The sequence below is a fragment of the Macaca fascicularis genome, chromosome 1, assembly GCF_037993035.2.
Source record: "Macaca fascicularis isolate 582-1 chromosome 1, T2T-MFA8v1.1".
NCBI classification, from domain to species: domain Eukaryota; kingdom Metazoa; phylum Chordata; class Mammalia; order Primates; family Cercopithecidae; genus Macaca; species Macaca fascicularis.
This window is the reverse complement of record NC_088375.1, coordinates 179,789,015-179,808,640: the sequence shown is the minus strand read 5'-3', so window position 1 is coordinate 179,808,640 and position 19,626 is coordinate 179,789,015. Positions and strand designations below refer to the sequence as shown.

Genomic DNA, 19,626 nt, shown 5'->3' with positions numbered 1-19,626 from the left:
TTTTCTAAAACAACTCTCTAATCACTTTTAGTTACCTGATCACATGCTGCATAAAGATGTTTCAGTCAACAATGGGCCGCAGATACATAAGATTATAATGGAGCTGAAAAAGTCCTGTTGCCTAGTGGTATCACGACTATCGCAGCTGTCCTAATGTCATACTCATGTGTTTATGGTAACACTGGTGTAAGCAAACCTACTGTACTGCCAGTTGTATAAAAGTATAGCACATATAATTATATACACTACATAATAGTTGATAATGATAAATGACTCTGTCATTGGTTTATGTATTCACTACACTGTATTTTTAATTGTTATTTAGAGTGTACTCTTTCTGCTTATTAAAAAAAAGTTAACTGTAAACAGCATCAGGCAGGTCCTTCAGGAGGTATTCCAGAAGAAGGCATTGTAGTCAGAAGAGATGACAGCTCCATGTGTGTTATTGCCCCTGAACAATTTCCAGTGGGATGAGATGCGGAAGTGGAAGCGTTATTGATAATCTAAACTCTGTGTAGGCCTAAACTAACATGTGTTTATGTCTTGACTTTTTTTTTTTGAGACAGGGTCTCGCTCTGCCACCCAGGCCAGAGCGCAGTGGCGTAATCACGGCTCACTGCAATCTCTGCCTCCCAGGCTCAAGTGATCTTCCTGCCTCAGCCTCCAGAGTAGCTGGAAATACAGGAACACACCACCATGCCCAGCTAATTTTTGTATTATTTGTAGAGACAGGGTTTTGCCATGTTGCCCAGGCTGGTCTCAAACTCCTAAGCTCAAGCAGTCCACCTGCCTTGGCCTCCCAAAGTGCCAGTATTACAGGAGTGAACCACTGCACCCAGCCTTGTGTCTAAGTTTTTAACAAAAAAAGCTTAACAAGTTAAAAAAAAAGTTTAAATAGAAAAAAGCTTATAGAATAAATATACAAAGAAAGAAACTATTTTTGTACACCTGTACAATGTGTTTGCATTTTAAGCTAAGTGTTACTACAAGAGTGTAAAGTTTTTAAAAAAGTTTATAAAGTAAAAACGTTATAGTAAGCTAACAGTAATTTATTATTGAAGAAAGCAAATTTCAAAAAATACATTTAGGGTAGTCTAAGTGTACAGTTTATAAAGTCTAAAGTGGTGTACAGTAATGTCCCAGGCCTTCACATTCACTGACCACTCACTCACTGACTCACCCAGAGCAACTTCCAGTCCTGCAAGCTCCACGCATGGTAAGTACACTATATAGGTGTACCATTCATCTTTTACACGGTATTTTTACTGTACCTTTTCTAAGTGTAGGTGTGTTCAGACACATAAATACCATTGTATTACAGCTGCCTACAGTATTGAGCGCAGTACCACGCTGTGGAGGTCTGTAGCCAAGGAGCAGCAGGCTATCCCACGTAGCCTAGGTGTGAAGTAGGCTATCCCACCTAGGTTTATGTAAGTACACTCTTATGTTTGCACAATCACAAAATTGCCTATAACTTGTTTCTCATAACATATCCCTACTGTTATGTGACACATGACTATACCTCACAGTGTTAAGACACACCGCTTTGATGTCAAGGCCTGACTTCCTCCAGAAAGGCAGGATGGCATAATGAATGGCTAAGGGGAGGGACCTGGGAGCCTGATTACTGGGGTCTGAGTCCCAGCTGTGTGACTATAGCAAATGTATTAATCTCTCTGAGCTTTAGTTTCCTATCTATAAAATAGGGATAATAATGGTACCTCCCTCATTAGGTTGTTGAAGGATTACACGCATGCCTTAATATATACATAAAGCATTTATAACATTGCCCAAGCTCATATAAGGGGTATACAAATTTTTGTTATGGATACAGACCCAGACTGAACAGGTATTTGAAATGAAGCACACCTAGAAGAGCCACCTCCCTGACCTCAGGATCCTTAATGCCCAGAGCAGGCTGGCATGGACGTCTCCCATTGCTGAACTCACCGGAGTGCATCGCACAAAGCTGCCATCAGCCAGGACCAGCTCATAGGCAGTGCAGATGTGTTGGAACAGGCCGTACTTGTGGGACGATGACTCGATGCCTGTGCCCATGATCAAGCCCCCTGCAGAGACATCACACAAAGTGTCAGTAGGGAGAGCTGCGGGCACAGGTTTGGGGGTGGGTTGGAGCTGGGGGACCTCCTAGCTTGAGGGAGGCATGGTAGGCTAGAAGAAATGGGGCTGTTGACTTAGGGGAGATTTCCCACCTGTCAATCTAGAGAGCAGGAGAGGGAAGGAGGAGCTTAGATGGGAGCATGAGGGCATCCTTAGAGGAAGGGGGTGGCGAGCAGACCTTGTCAAGGGTACTCAAACCTCACCTCTGGCCAGACTCAACCTAGAAATCTTCTGCATTCATCTTGAGACAGACTTTAATGAAAAGGGAGGTTGAAGGGGTAACAGGAAGCCCTGTCCCATGGGAATAGTTAAAAGAACTGAAGGTGTTTTCCCTAAAGAAGAAGACGCTTTGGGGGCTATGAATCCTATGGGAGGAGAAGAGAGACTAGATTTTTTCTGTGTGTTCCATGGGGTGGAATTGGAGCAACGGGAACAAGTCACAGGGAAGCAGATTCAAACCAGAAATTAAAAGTGCCTTCTGATAACCTGAGCTGCTCAGAAATGGAACAGCAGGCAGTGAACACCCTGTCATTGGAGCAGGCAAGTAAGAGACAGAATGACTTCTGTCACAGATGGAATAGCAGCGATTCCAGGACTAGATGGAGGGTGGCCAAGGCCCATCAGCTCCGGTCCTAGGACCGTGTGTCTCTTCTTGCCCATTAATATAGGGTCCTCACCCACTGTGAGGTCATCAAGCTCAGGCAACACGGGGAGAGTCCAGCCAATGGAAGTCAGCAGGGCAGTCACCTGGCCCATGGTCACCAAGGGCTCCACACGGACAATCTGTTGACACAAGGAAAGAAACCCTGGGTCAAAAGGAGGCTGCCAGGCCCAAGGGGAGCTCCTACACACAGAAGGTGTCATCTCAAACCTCTCAAACCTTCGCAAATACTCACTGCAGGGATTCCTATACAGTCTTTACAGGCTCTTTCTAGAACATTGTCTTTAATTACAGGGAATGTGATTTCTGGCTCTCGGTTAGCTAGTGTTTAACCTTGCTCTTCAAGTATCTTTATACTAAATATTTGATTTATCCTTTTCTAAATTGCAGGAGAAATACTCATTCACTTAGAAGATACAGCAAAAGTGAAGAAGAAAACAAAAATCACCCATCCTGGCCGGGCGTGGTGGCTCATATCTGTAATCCCAGCCCTTTGGGAGGCCAAGGCGGGTGGATCATCTGAGGTCAGGAGTTTGAGACCAGCCTGGCCCACTTGGTGAAACCGTTTCTATTAAAAATACAAAAATTAGGCGTGGTAGCGGGTGCCTGTAGTCCCAGCTACTTGGGAGGCTGATGCAGGAGAATCGCTTGAACCCTGGAGGTGGAGGTTGCAGTGAGCCGAGATCTTGCCACTGCACTGCAGCCTGGGTGACAGAGGGAGACTCCGTCTCAAAAAAAAAAAAAAAAAAAAAAAAAAATCACCCATCCTAGTTCTTCAGAGTTACTAATATTAATAACAGAGTGTATTTACTTTTTTTTTTCCCCACACATACTATATTGGTACTGTGAACCCCAAATATCAGAGACAGGTCTCAGTTAATTTAGAAAGTTTATTTTGCCAAGGTTGAGGATGTGCGCCCATGACACAGCCTCAGTAAGTCCTGACAACATGTCCCCAAGGAGGCTGGGGCACAGTTTGATCTTATACATTTTAGGGAGACAGGAGACACCAATCAATATATGTAAGAAGTATATTGGTTCTGTCCAGGAAGGCGGGGACAACTGGAAGCAGGGAGAGGGCTTGCGGTCACACGTAGGTAGCAGACAAATGGCCGCATTCTTTTCAGTTTCAGATAAGCCTTTCCAATGGAGCTAATCAGAATGTGCATCTTATCTCAGTGAGCAGAGGGAAGACTTTGAATAGAATGCAAAGCAGGTTTGTCCTGAGCAGTTCCCAGCTTGACTTTTCCCTTATTTTAGTAATTTGGGGGCGCCAAGATTTTCCTTTCACACTATTTTGTATGTTTTAACACAACACACACAAAAAGCATATCTCATTTTCTGTCTTGCCTTTTTAAAATGTAACACTATACTATGTCCATCATCTGTTATCATTACACATTCTTGGAACACGTGATTTTTTAATGTATACATCCTCTGGACTTCTACTTCTAGCCGAAGTGGAACAACAGGAACCAGATTTACCCTGCTGCCTGAAAAAAAAACCTGACAAAATATATGAAATAAGAGTTTTCAATGTAGTGGACATAAACAATGAAAGTGAGTGATCCCTCAGAGAGAGGAAACAAACAAGGCGAGCTCTGAGGCGGGAGGATTGCTTGAGGCCAGGGGTTCGAGACCAGCCAGGACAACACTGCGAGACCTAACAATAAAAAATAAAAAATAAAAAATTATTTTAAAAAACGGTGAGCTCTAGGGATGGCCCATCTAACTGCCTGGAGTTAGGCAGTGCAGGGAGAGAAACCCAGGTGGAGCCCAGTGGACTTTCTAAGAGTTAAAAAGATGGAGGTGAGGCTGGGCATGGTGGCTCACGCCTGTAATCCCAGCACTTCGGGAGACCGAGGTGGGTGGATCACCTGAGGTCAGGAGTTCAAGACCAGCCGGACAACATGGCAAAAACCTGCCTCTGCTAAAAATACAAAAAATTAGTTGGGCATGGTGGCAGGCATCTGTAATCCCAGCTACTCAGGAGGCTGAGGCAAGAAAATCACTTGAACCCATGGAGGTTGCAGTGAGCCAAGACTGCACCACTGCACTCCAACCTGGATGACAGAGCGAGACTCTGTCTCAAAAAAAAAAAAAAAAAAAAAAAAAGATGGAGATGAGAGTTTCAGAAGACCAAGGTGAATAGAGCGTGCAGAATACAGTACCGGAGAGGAGAGAGTTGCACAGAGAAAAAACTGAAGAAATGGAAAAGGCGTCCTTGGGAATTCAACTGAGTACTAATCGGTAAATACACGTGAGGCTGTTACCTGAGGCTGAAGCCAGGTAAAAAACTGCCAGAAAAGACAACAGGTAATAGACTAGGTGTGGTGGCTCATGCCTATAATCCCAGCACTTTGGAAGGCCAAGGCGGATGGATCGCCTGAGGTTAGTCAGGAGTTTGAGACCAGCCTGGCCAACATGATGAAACCCCACCTCTACTAAAAAAAATACAAAAAATTAGTTGGGCATGGTGGTGGGTACCTGTAATCCCAGTTACTCAGGAAGCTGAGGCAGGAGAATCACTTGAACCTGGGAGGCGGAGGTTGCAGTGAGCCGAGATTGCACCACTGCACTCTAGCCTAGGCACCAAGAGTGAAACTCCGTCTCAAAAAAAAAAAACAAAAAAAAGATAACAGGTAATAGTACCAGGGGATCAGACAGGGCAGGAGATAGTGTCTGTTCCCACAAGCCAGACTGGTAACCTGATGATTCACAGGGCACTGTGTAGAGTACTCAAAATAATCTTGCCTCATAATTAACTCGAGATTAAATACTGCCCTGGCCCCATCTAAAAAATCAAGACCCAGTGGGATCAAACTATTTCCAAGTAACATAGCTGCCTCCTAGAGCAAAACTCAAAATTTATCGGAATATAAAAACACCCAGCTCCCCAAAAGGTAAAATGTCGAGTATCACAATGTCAGAATCCAACAGAATTTTACCAGGCATACAAAGAGGGAGGAAAATTCAACCCACAATGAGAAAAATCAATCAAGACAACAGACCCAGAACTGACACAGATATTAGAACTAGCGAACAGGAACATCAAAACATTTGTAATAACTATATTCTCTATATTCAAAAATTTAAGTAGAGACATTAAGAATATATTAAAAAGATCCAGCCAGGTGCAGTGCCTCACACCTGTAATCCCAGCACTTTGGGAGGCCAAGGCAGGCAGATCACCTGAGGTCAGGAGTTCGAAATCAGCCTGGCGAATACGGCGAAACCCCGTCTGTACTAAAAATACAAAAAAATTAGTGAGGCACGGTGGTGCGCACTTGTAATCCCAGCTACTCTGGAGGCTGTGACAGGAGAATCACTGGAACCCAGGAGGTGGAGGTTGCAGTGAGCCGAAATCACGCCACTGTACCCAGTCCAACCTGGAGGACAGAGCAAGACTCCGTCTCAAAAAAAAAAAAAAAAAAAAAAAAAAATCCAAATCAAACTTCTGGAAATGAAAACCACAGTGTCTGAAATGAAAGATACAATGGATGGCACTAACAGGAAATTAGAAATCGCAGAAGAAAAGATTAGTTAACTTAAATACACAGCAACAGAAATCATCCAAAATGAAAGAGAGGAAAAATTTTTTAAATGAACAGTGCCTCAGTGACCTGAGCTGTAGAAGAACTTGAAATGGCCTAATATATAGGCCTAGCAGTCTCTAAACTAGATGAGAAAAAGGAGGAGACAGAAAAATAGATGAAGAAATAATGGTCCCCAAATTTCCTGATTTGATGAAAAATCATGACAAATTCCAAACAAGAATCACGAAAAAAACTATACCAAAGCACGATAGTAAAATTGCTCAAAACTAGTGATAAAAAAATCAACATACTTCTAAATAATCCATGGGTCAAAGCAGACATCAAAAGCGAAATCAGAAAGTATTTTGAACTGAAATAAAAAGAAAAGAAAACATAGAAATTTGTGAGCTGCCTCTAAAACAGTGCTTAGGGGAAAATTTATAGCACTAAACATTTATATTAGAATAAAAAAGGTCTAAGTCAATGACTTAAACTTTAAACTTAAAAAACTAGAAAAAGAGTAAAATTAAACGCAGTGTAAGAAAAGAAAGGAAATAATAAAGACCAAAGCAGAAATCAATGAAATTGAAAATGAAACACACACACACAAAGGGAAAAATCAATGATATCAAAGCTAGTTTTTGAGAAGATCAATAAAATTCAATAGCCTTTAGCCAGACTGTTCAGGAAGAAAAGAGAACAGAAACAAAATACCAATACCAAGAATGAAAGACTTGACATATTGCTACAGATGTCTACAGGAAGTATTGCGAACAACTTTATGTCAATAAATTATACAACTTAGTGAAAAGGACAAATACCTTTGAGACATAAACTACCAAAGCTAACCCAAGAAGAAATAAATAAACTGAAGAGCCCAATATCTATTAAAGAAATTGAATTTGTGCTTAAAAACTTGCTCACAAAGAAACCTCCAGGTCCAGAGAGCTTCACTTTAAGGTTTCTATAAAACTTCTAGAAGAAAATATAGAAGAAAGACTTTCTGACATTGGATAGGCAAAGATTTCCAAATAAGACATCAAAAACACAAAGTAGGCCAGGCACGGTAGCTCACACCTGTAATCCCAGCACTTTGGGAAGACAAGGTAGGTGGATCATTTGAGGCCAGGAGTTCGAAACCAGCCTGACCAATGTGGTGAGACCCCCCCTCTATTAAAAATACAAAAATTAGCCAGGTGTGGTGGTGCGCACCTGTAATCCCAGCTACTTGGGAGGCTGAGGAACAATAATTGCTTTAAGCCAGGAGGTGGAGGTTGCCAAGAGCTAAGATAGTACCACTGCACTCCAGCTGGGGCCACAGAGCAAAACTCTGTCTCAAAAAACAAAAATATAAACAAACAAACAAACAAACAAAACCCCCACAATGCATAAAAGAAGAAATTAACAAATTGGGAAAAATTAAAACTTCTGATTTGGCCAGGCGTGGTGGATCACACCTGTAATCCTAGCACTTTGGGAGGTCAAGGCAGGCATATCACCTGAGGTCAGGAGTTCGAGACCAGCCTGGCCAACATGGTGAAACCCTGTCTCTACTACTAAAACTACAAAAAATTAGCTGGGCGTGGTGGCACATGCCTGTAATCCCAGCTACCCAGGAGGCTGAGGCAGGAGAATTACTGGAACCTGGAAGCCGGAGGCTGCAGTGAACCGAGATCGCGCCACTGCACTCCAGCCAGGGCGATGGAGCGAAACTCTGTCTCAAAAAGAAAAAATAAATAAAGCTTCTGAGTTTTAAAAAGATAAGCCGTAGACTGCAAGAAAATACCTGCAAATCATGAATCTAATAAAGAGTGTTGTTTCAGGGTCTAATATCCAGCATCGATAAGGAACTTAAACTTACAAGAACAAAACATCCCCATTAAAAAGTGAACAAAGGACATGAACAGACACTTTTCAAAAGACAAGCATGTGGCCAAGAAGCATATGAAAAAAACCTCAACATTACTGATAATTAAAGAAATGCAAATCAAAACCATAATGAAATACCATCTCACACAGTCAGAATAGCTATTATTAAAAAGTCAAAAAATAACAGACGCTGGAGAAGTTGCAGAGAAAAAGCAACATTTATACACTGTTGGTGGGCGTGTAAATTAGTTCAACCATGTGGAAGACAGTGTGGTGATTCCTTAAAGACCAAAAAACCGAAGTAGCATTCAACCCAGCAATCTCATTACTGAGTATATACCCAAAGGAATATAAACCATTCTATCATAAAGACACATGCATATGTATGTTTACTGCAGCACAATTCACAATAGCAAAGACATGGAATCAACTTAAATGCCCATCAGTGGTAGACTAGATAAAGAAAATGTGGTACGTATACCATGGAATACTATGCAGCCATGCTCCTTTGCAAGAACATGGATGGAGCTGGAAGCCATTATCCTTAGCAAACTAACGCAGGAACAGGAAACCAAATACCGCATGTTCTCACTTATAAGTGGGAGCTAAATGATGAGAACACATGGACACATACAGGGGAACAACAGACACTGAGGCGTATCAGAGGGTGGAGGGAGGGAGAAGGGAGAGGATCAGGAAAAATAACTAATAGGTACTAGGCTTAGTACCTGGGTGATGAAATAATCTGTACAACAAACCCCAGGACACACGTTTACCTATATAACAAAGCTGCACAGGTACCACTGAACTTAAAAGTTAAAAAAAAAAAAAAAGTTTCCTGAATATATAAGAAAACAACCTGATTTTTTAAAAATTGGCAAAAGCTTTGATCAGACCTCACTGAAGAAGATACACAAATAGCAAACACACACATGAAAAGATCATTAGTCACTAGGGAAATGTGCAATGAAAATCTACTACACATCTATTAGAATGGTTAAAATTAAGACTAACCATACCAAGTTTATTACAGTGTGGAACAAGAACGACACTCACACTGCTGGTGGAAATGTAAAATGCTACAATCACTTTGGAAAAAAAATTTGGCAGTTCCTTAAAAAGTTAAATGTACACCCACCACATGATTTAGCCATTCCACTCCTAGATATTTGCCCAAGAGAAAGGAAAGCATATGCCCATACAAAGACTGTTCACAAATGTTCCAATTTAGTTGTAATTGCCCCAAACTGGAGCCAACCAACATGTCCATCAGTAGGTGAATGGATAAACCAACTACAATACGTCCACACAATATGTGTGGGAATATGACTCAGCAGTGAAAGAGAATGTACTATTGACACACGCTTCAACATGGATGAATCTCCAAATAAAGATATTCAGTGAAAGAAGCTAGACAAACAAAAAGCACCATATGATTCCATTTATATAAACTCTAGAATCAAACTAATTTATAGTGGCAGAAAGGTCATTGTTTGCCTAAGGCTGTGGGGGGCGGGTCGGGGAAGAGGTAGGGCTAGGGGCTAGAGGAAGGGATTACCAAGGAGCATGAGGAAATTTTGGGGTGTGATGGGTATGTCTGTTGTCTTGATTGTGGTAATAGTGTCACCACACTTTAAATCCATCAATAAAGCTGTTAAAAAAATGGCATAGAGAGATTAAGTAACTTGGCCAAGGTCTCACAATAATAACAAAATGCCATCAAGTAGACATACCATATTTAATGACTCCCCTATTATTGGATATTGTGTTGCTGTCAATTAGAAATAATACTGTGATATAATTGCTCTGTGTTGGGTATCTTTAATTATATTGAAGTCTATTTCCTTTTTTCCTTAAGCCAGGTTTCGAGAAGTAAAATTACTAGATGGGCCAAAGAGTATGTACATTTCAAAGGCTATTAACCAAGAGGGTCTCCAGGAAGCTTGTAACTAGACCCACGCCTCTCAGTCACTTCTGTAGCCCATTTTTTACTACCACACTTCTTTATCAGGAAGGGGTAAGTAGATTCCTTTTTGCCTCTCATTTTTGCTCATGAATTCCCCAGTCCTGACTTCCTGTGGAAACACAAAGGGTTCCCCGGAGCTATTATGACCCATCTCTCCCCTGGTGGCTGTGAGGCTTAAGGACAGCAATGGCAGGGAGTATCTTCTATGACTGTGGGCATTGGTCCTGTCCACTCTGGGATGCCCTTGGCTACAATCATTTCCCTATGAGTCATTTGCACCAGGGGCAGAGCCCCACCTGCTCCCAGAGCCCGGAAAAGTGCTACTCTCACCTGTTTCTTGGTGTCCACTTCCAGAATGTCCATCAGGTTGATCATGATGTTTTTGTGCGTCTTCTTGTACTTCCCGACACGTAGTGAGACAGTGAGCCAGCCAGGGCGCCCCGTGCACATGAAGGTCTTGCTGCCCTGCTCCTTCCATTCCCGCACCTGCAACCACAGGACAGAGGGTGAGCTGGCCCCACCGGGGATCCCCCGAGCAGCCTGCAACCCTGCTTTCATCGAGAGGGAGCTGGGAATGATGCCTCCATCAGGCACTGGAGAAACAGAACGATGAAAAGACCTGCTGGCCCTACCCTCTGGCCCCTCCCTGGCCAGCAGGGCTAACAGAAAAGCCAACATATTGCTACAGCATAAGGCAGAATGATGAAAGAGCTAGAATAGAGGATCAAAGTGTTCTGAAAACATTAACTCTAGCTGGGAAGTTCAGAAAAGGTTTTGTAATGGTAATAATAGCAAGTATAAAAATGATGACCATTTACTGGGTATTCCCAACACACTAGGCATCTCCTTGCACACTGTCTTGTGTAATTCCTACAACAGTCCCAGGAAGTTAGGATGACATCCTTTTTTTGAGGATGAGGAAACTCAAAAGCAAAAGAACTTGTCCAAAGTCACACAATTGGTAAATGGCAGAGCTGAGATTCATAGCCAGGACTGTTTGACTTCAGGACAGGAAGGATAGATGGGGCTGTGGTAACAGTTCACAGGGTAATAGCTAACATGTATGGAGGCTTATCACATGCCAAGGCCTGTTTAAACATTTGTATATGTTAACTCATGCATCACTTTGAGGGGGAGAGGAGGAGCAGGGAAGGACCACCAAGCCAATGGAAGGAAGAGGTTTTACAAAACCTCTAAGGTAAGTGACCAGAGCACAAAACACAGAACAAATGGCCCATGGATGACAAGCCCACCAGAAACGCAGGATGAAGTATTTCTTTTCTGCCGAGATAGACAAGCGCAGGTAGGTGGATATTTGTCGTTTTGACCTGTGACCATCCATTTCCTCTTCATCCACTTCAAAAATCCCCATCTTCCTTTGGTCCAAGTGAGATTGATTCTACTCCCCTGCCCCAGGAGGTGGGTATGTGACTGAGGTCTGATTCTATCCTTCTGGCCAAAGAGACAGGTTAAGGGATGGGTCTATGACCCAAGTCAAGCCAATGAGACCAGTTCCAGGACAGCCACTCTCTCTTTACTGGGGTTGCTAAGCTGGTTGGATATGAGCCAGAAACTGTTGGGGCCTCTGCAAGGAGAGAGGCTCCAGAGAATGAAGTCAACCTAGAAAAGCAGGGCCAACAGATGGCAGAGGGATGGACAGATGGAGATGGGGGACAGAGGATCCTGGATCCAGCCATGCCTGATCCAGTTGTACTCCCAGACTTTTCAGGACCTGAGCCAATAAAATCCCTTTTTGCTCAAGTCAGTTTGAATTGAGTTTCTTTCACTTGCAACCAAAAGTCTGGTCAAATACTGGTCAGGTCTCCTGGAGAAGGCTGCATTGGAGCTGGCCAGGCAAACAGCTCAACATGGGGAAGGACTATCCTTTGATCAGAGGCCAGGGAGCCAGTAGGTGGCAGGTATTAAGGAAGAGATTCCTGTGATTTGGGGGAAAAGGGATGATAGGTGGGATTCCATGACCAACCAGGTTTTGTCCCTGCCTGAATCTGCAGCCATGGAGTTTGATACAAGCCCAGAGATGGGAGGGAGTGATTAGGGGTGCTGCATTTAAGCTGGAGGCCAAAGAGAGAGCCCAGAAAAAAGGGCAACTGGGTCAGACAGCTATTACAAGCCAGGTGTGAGGCAACTAAACCAGACCTACAGGGGGGAAGGGAAAGCCTGGGAAAGAAGAAATGTCAGAGTTCAGGCTCTGAAATCAAGCTAACCCAGGTTCCAGCCCCATTTACTGAGTACTCTTCCTGAGCACATGGCTCACACTCTGAAACTCAATTTTCCCTGTTTGCAAAATAGGCACAAGATCTACCAGGGTTGCTGTGAGGATGGCAATGGCACATGGCAGATCTGGGGTAGAGGCTAGTCCAGCTGGGCCCCTGTCTTTCTGCTCACAGTGAACCTTGTGGCTTAGCTGAGATTAATAAGCACTCGCTAGGCTGTATTGAGCCAGGTCCTACGGGCCACAGGCGAGTCACATAAGTCCCTGATTTCTAGGAGCTCACAGTCTGACAGGGGAGACAAGCAGGTAAATGGAGAATTTGAACTCGAGAAAACAGCTAGGAAGCAGGGTGCAGGTGGGGAGGGAGGACAGGCAGAGGCTCTGGAGCCATGACTGTGACCAGCAAAATCCAGAGCTACAGGGCAAAGTACTTCCAGACACTGGGTTCTCCCACCAGGCCCCAGGTCTTATGCCTCATGGGAACGTCTCTCCGCATCCATCTTCACGCTCTTGCCTACAGCACCCAGCGCGGAGCAAGCAGAATATGGAGGCTGCTACACCTACGGAAGAGTGTCAGCAGGAAACAGAAGCTCTGCAACCTGATGCCAGCAAGAGAGGAGCATAAGGAGAAGCAGAGGGAGTCAAGAAACTGCCCAGGTCCCTGGATGCAGAAGAGGCTCCACTATGAGCCACAGCAGGTCACAGGCTCCGTGGGTGCCTGAGGAACTGAGAGATGGACCGACTGCCTTTGTCAAGGAGTGAGACCTCCGTCACCAGAGGCTGTGCGGCTCTTCCCTCCCGCTTCTTGGCTGGGTTCTACCTTCTTGCTTTAGTCTTCTATCCTAAACCCAATCAAAAGCGTCTTGCTGCTACAAAATAAAGTCCAAACTCGGCCTTGGCATCAAGGCCTCTCTCCAGCCTAGCACCAAACGGACTTTCCGACGTTCTCCCGCTTGCGCCCTGCACTTTTAGGCTTCCCAGCCTTTGCTCACACCAGTCCCTCCACCTACACACCTTCCCCCAATCATTTCCCATACTTCCCAATCTCTAGACCCAGCTCCACCTCCCGGAAGCCCTTCCTTCTCTGAAATGTTTGGGCCAGGTGAGAGTTACCTGAGTGCTGCGCACCTCCCCCTCTTTCCCTTCTTCATCTCCCTCCAGGTACCCGCATATGCCCTGCATACAGTGGGCACTTTGCCTGTTCTGCTCCCCCGACCCCATCACATTTTTGTTTCGTTCCAACCCCTCTCCAACGCCAGCTCCCCACCCCCCCGGGAAGTCCAGGCCGCCCCCGCACCGCAGCTCCTGTCACCACCTCGCGTCCCGCTATCCCCGCGCACGCCGCCCCCAGCCCTGAGTCCCGGCCGCACCCGGCGCCGCTCACCTGCTTCTGGATGTCCCGCACGCGCTGCTCGTGCAGGCGCGGCGCGCTGCTGAGCTTGAACACCACCCAGGCGCGCACGTAGTAGTAGATATCGAAGATGAGCGACAGCGGCAGGAGGAAGAGGCACACGAACACCCAGCGCTGGTGGATGAGCACGAACTCCAGCCCCTTCACGCGCACCCACAGCAGGAATAGCAGCGCGCACACGGCCAGCGACACGGCGGGCTCCATCATGCGGCGCCGCGCGGGGAGGGCTGCGGGCTCGCGCCTCCTGTCACTGCCTTCAGCTCCGCGCCTGGCCCGCTCTGCGCCCGCCGCCTGCCGCCAGGGGAGCCCGGGATCGCCCGCCGCCTCGCGATTGGCTCGGGTCGCCGAGGTCCGGTGGGCCGAGACCCGGGCGGCGACCAATGGCGAGCCGCGCCGGGGATCGGACCAGGAACCCGCAGCTTTCATTGGCTGCAGGAGTCGGGCAGCTCCACCCTTTTCTCCCCGCCGCCGCGCGAGGCGGGGGGGGTGGCAGGGACTGGGTGCCGGTGGGGTCCGCAGCGGATACCGGGGGCGGGCGTCTGGCGCTCAGGGCCTCCGGCCCTCGGGGCTGCAGGGCCGCCTCCTCCAAACGCGCCTTAAGCGGTTTTGCAGTGGCTTTCCGCCCGAGGGCTGGGAGGCGCCCCGGCCCTGAGTCAGTCACCATTTGGCCGGGCAGGCGGTTCCCGGGCGCGGAGGATGGAAACCTGACGATAACCTCAGCAGGTCGTCGTGCCACTCGGTGTGCGCAAGGCCTCCAGAGGCATCTTTTCATTTTTAGGGGTCGCTTTCCACGAATTCATTTGAGCTACACAGCAGTCCTGGGCGGTGGGGAGTGGTGAGCTCCATTGTATACACTTGGAAGCAGCCCAGAAAGGTGAAGACCTGTTCGTGAACTCCAGAGGCCATTGGAAGCGTGGAAGGCTATGGCTGGCACTCTTCCTCTTTTTCCAGTTGACTGAGGCAGATGGGAGGCCCGGAGGAGAAAGAATGAAGGAAGGCATTTCAGCCCGAGTAAACTCTCCAGACCCTCTCTGTGCCAGGCAGTGTTGCAAGCTTCGGGTAGGGTGGTGAGCAAAGCAGATGGCCCTGCCCTCACTCAGCAACCAGTGTAGGGGAGCTGCCACAGTTACCAGCAAAAGCTGAAATCCAGCGCCGTTTGCATTTCATATGGAATTTTAGGAAGTTTTCGAGACGTTTTAGTTTAGAAGCTAAACATGACATACCAAGCTCTTCTCTGTCTGGCCTTACATACCTATCCAGTTCCCTCTCCATTCATCTCTGCCCTGACATGCACTCTTAGAAGGCCCCCTGGGCCTCAGCATTCCTCATTTTTGCCCTGCTGGTCAAGCTAGTACCTCTGAATGCCCTTTCCCATCCCCTTCTCGGAGTTCACGTCACACATTCCGAAGCCAGCTCAGGGCCACCTCTAAAACATTTATAGCACTCCCCTCCCCAACCAGGTGCTCATTAAATAGTGTGCATCCCTGTCACCGTTCTTTCATATTATTTTATAATTGTCTCTTTGTGTATCTCTCACCCCCACAGACTGAGCCTTAGGGCAAACAATGGCTTGTTCACTTTTGTCCTTCCAGCTTCCAGCACAGTGCTTTGTGCACAGTAAACACTCCAGCGTCTGTTGACCAATGAATGAATGAAGATCGTAGGCTCAAATATTCAAGTTATCAAAGTGCAAAGAATGAGAGGTTGTTTGCACTGGACTTCAAAAATAAATAGCCTGAACCTGTACTGTCTTACACAACAGCTATGAGCTACTGGTATATGGCTAGTCCAAGCTGAAATGCCCTTTAAGAGTAAAACACACACTGGATTTCAAAGATTTAGTACACAGAAAAAATGCAAAATAGTTCATTAGTAATTTTTATGTTAATGACGTGTTGAAATAACATTTTGATATACTGGGTTAAGTAAAATGTAGTATTAGAATTAATTTCACCTGTTTTATTCACTTTTTTAAGGTGTCTACTAGAAAATGTAACATTACAGATTTGTCTTGTATTACATCTCTAGAAGCTCCAACCAACGGGGGGACCCTGAAGTATGAAGAGGAAAGCCGATGTGAAAAATGCCTCTCCCTGGTTCTGTCTGACTCTGTTAGAGAGGGCTTTGCTTTAGAAACTTAACTGTTCTGATTATTTTGGGGGCATGAGGTAATCTGGAAAGTAAAGTTCAACCTAAAAATTAACTGAAGTGTTGAGTGTTGTGTAGGAGAAACAGTGGAAATTACTGGTTAATCAGAATAGTTTTATACTTGGGTAGAGAAGGATGGAGTCCCAGAAAGTAGATAAGACTGATCTTTAGGAAACAATTCCCAAAAAAGGAAACGAATAAAGTACTCAGGTTGGGTGTAGTGGTTCATGCCTGTAATCTCAGCACTTTGAGAGGCCAAGAGGGGCAGACTGCTTGAGCCCAGGAGTTCAAGACCAGCCTGGGCAACATAGCAAGACCCTGTCTCTCCAAAAAAAAAAAAAAAGAAGAAGAAGAAGAAAGAAAAAGAAGAAGAAGGAAAAAAAAAAAGGCTAGGCATGGTGGCATGCACTTGTAGTCTCAGCTACTCAGGAGGTTGAGGTGGGGGGATCACTTGAGCCTGGGAGGTCAAGGCTGCAGTGAGCCATGATCACGCCACTACATACCAGTGTTAGCAACAGGCTATCTCAACAACAACAGTAAAAAAGTGAACAAGCACTCAGAACAATTGTTTGTTCAGTGTGCATGTTTCTCATTCTCTCTTCCTGCTTACCCTCCTCATATTTCTGATTCTTCTTTTCTCGAATCTCCACAAACTCTAATCCTTTGGGTTGCTTTTATCCAGGTAAGGAAAACAGTCACTTGAGTTGAGCCAATTAATTAATTTTTTAAGTTACCATATAGTAAAACTGCTTAATACATAAGCAATAACTGTACAATAACTGCTTTGTACAGCTGATGAATGTTAGCGTGATGAGGAGTACTACCACAACGAGGATACAGTATAGTTCCACCATCCAAAAAGCTCCCTCTGCTGCCCCTTTGTAGTGATACTCTCTCCCACCTCCTAGCCCCTGGCAATCATTGTCATTGTCCTGTTCTGTCACTAAAGTTTTGTTTTTTTCCAGAAGGTCATATGAATGGAATCATATGATATATAACCTTGGACCCACTAATTTTTGCTGGAGTCAAAGCAGCTCTCTTTGTCAGGAAATCTACTCATATTATGCATCACTTACAGAGTCGATGGAGCATGCAAATAGTCAGAATGCTTAGGAATAGGATGTTCTGGGCAACAACTTTTCAGGTTAACTAGGTAAACCCCTTTTATAGTTTGACCACGTAGCAATCTTTCTACGTTGTGAGTCTCTACTTCGTTCTTGATAAATAGAGCCTAAAGAACACAGGTTTTGGTTTTTTTTTCTTCAATTAAAGAGCACGATAAACACCAGAGTCCTAACAAATTGCGTTTTCTTATATTTGTACAGGGCAGCTACTGAGATCATTTGATCTTTACAACCAGTCTGAGGAGTGGCAATGCAAGGAATTATTAGTATGTGTTATTTTTAATAAATGGGGACATTTAGACTCAGGTTAAGTGACTTACCTGATCAATGTCTTATTCTGGTGAATAGAGAATTCTGATGCAGTTGGTCTGCAAACCACACTTCACACAATAATCAAGGGAGCAGATTCAAATGATGGAAAGATCCAGAAAATGGGAGCCATTCATGTGGTTCTGTTCCATAGATATGAAGTAGAAGTTTTAGAATAGGGTTTGTTGAAGTGTGGTTTGCAGACCAACTGTATCAGAATGCTTGCTAAAATGCAGTCCTAGACTCTACCATATCCCACTGAAGCTAAATCTCCAGAGGTGGGGCCAGAAATCTACTTTGTAAGAAGGCTTCTACGTTATACTTATTCAGGCTAAAATTTAGGAGATTGGACTGAGTACTAATCCTGGAACTTCTTTAAGAATATTACCTTTGGGCCGGGCACGGTGGCTCAAGCCTGTAATCCCAGCACTTTGGGAGGCTGAGACGGATGGGTCACGAGGTCAGGAGATCGAGACCATCCTGGCTAACACGGTGAAACCCCGTCTCTACTAAAAAATATAAAAAACTAGCCGGGCGAGGTGGCGGGCGCTTGTAGTCCCAGCTGCTCCGGAGGCTGAGGCAGGAGAATGGCGTGAACCCAGGAGGCGGAGCTTGCAGTGGGCTGAGATCCGGCCACTGCACTCCAGCCTGGGTGACAGAGCGAGACTCCGTCTCAAAAAAAAAAAAAAAAAAAAAAAAGAATATTACCTTTGTTTGACTGGGCACGGTGGCTCACGCCTGTAATCCTAGCACTTTGGGAGGCCGAGGAGGGCGGATCACGAGGTCAGGAAATCGAGACCATCCTGGCTAACACGGTGAAACCTCATCTCTTCTAAAAATACAAAAACTTAGCTGGGCGTGGTAGCAGATGCCTGTAGTCTCAGCTACTCAGGAGACTGAGGCAGGAGAATGGTGTAAACCCGGGAGGTGGAGCTTGCAGTGAGCTGAGATCGTGCCACTGCACTCCAGTCTGGGCGACAGAGCAAGACTCCGTCTCAAAAAAAATATATATATATAACCTTTGTTTTAAAATAAAGCCCTAACAGGCCAAGGTTGATGGCTCATGCCTGTAATCCCAGCACTTTGGGAGGCCCAGCGGAGGCAGGTCACTTGAGGTCAGGAGTTCGAGACCAGCCTGGCCAACATGGTGAAACCCCATCTCTACTGCAAATACAAAAATTAGCGTGGCATGGTGGTGCACACCTATACACCTATAATCCCAGCTACTTGGGAGACTGAAGGAGGAGAATCACTTGAACCTGGGAGGTTGAGGCTGCAGTGAGCTATGAACAGCACAGCTATACTCTAGCCTGCGTGATAGATCCTGTCCAAAACAAAAAAGAAGTCCAAATGCAGGTTGACCAAGAGTTGGTTAATTCATTGGTCCAGTGACAATTCGAAAGACCCAGTTCTTTTTATCTTTTGCCTACTCTGTCTTCTCAGGTTAACTCCCCTGATGATGGCAGAGCAGCCATGTTGCAGGTGCTACATCAGATACAGTAACATCTAGCAAAATAAGGGGTACCAATTTCAGATGGAAATTAACCATTTCTGCAGCACATTCATTCAACGATTTTAAATGTGTGGGAATTGTGCAAAATGCTGGGGACACAGTAGCGAATTAGACACAATTCTTGTCCTGACAGATCATGTGTGGATCTAGGTAATCAACAGATAATTATAAATCAACATAAGTACTATGATAAGTGTACTATGGAAGCACCTGATGATATCTATCTATCAATCTATAGATAGGTAGATAGATAAAGTTATATGCAGCCCCGAAGGTCTTCTGAGAGGAAGTGATGACTAAGCAGAGATACTGTAGGATAAATGGAAGTTAGCCAGGTGAAGTATTGGGTCTAAGGAATAAGCATTCCAGAACAGGGATGCCATGTGCAAAAAGCTCAGAAGCAAGTGAGTAGATGTGATATTTGGGGGAATTGAAAGTTTATCCTGTACAGTACAAACAATAGAGAACTACTGGAAGAGTTTTGAAGAGAGAGTACCACCATCATCACAATATTTAGGACAATTGCTCTGACTGCAGGGAGACAAATCAGTGGTGAGCAGGAGTGAGGCCAGGTAGGATGCCGACAAAAATCCAGGTGAGAAGTGATGAGGTTACAAAGTTAAGGTGGTATCAGTAGAAATGGAAAGTAGATGAATAGTTAGAGACAGATTGAAGGAGAAGGTAGGAAAAAAGAAGAGGAGTCAAAAAGAAGAGGAGTCAAAGATGAGTTCTGGG

At 45.1% G+C, this 19,626-nt stretch overlaps 1 protein-coding gene across 2 annotated transcripts in view; it reads right to left on the bottom strand.

Moving 5' to 3' along the window:
- DHCR24 (24-dehydrocholesterol reductase) overlaps window positions 1-14,079 on the bottom strand; it is a 36,668-nt gene extending 22,589 nt beyond the window's left edge. For both annotated transcript variants that reach the window (XM_045370429.2, XM_045370435.2), the window contains exons 1-4: window positions 13,771-14,079; window positions 10,484-10,639; window positions 2,799-2,904; window positions 1,951-2,069 (exon numbers count right to left, since the gene is read on the bottom strand). In XM_045370429.2, the coding sequence (XP_045226364.1) occupies window positions 1,951-2,069; window positions 2,799-2,904; window positions 10,484-10,639; window positions 13,771-14,004 (615 nt within the window). In that variant the 5' untranslated portion in view covers window positions 14,005-14,079. The remainder of the gene's footprint in view (window positions 1-1,950; window positions 2,070-2,798; window positions 2,905-10,483; window positions 10,640-13,770) is intronic.
- Window positions 14,080-19,626: the final 5,547 nt, after the last annotated feature.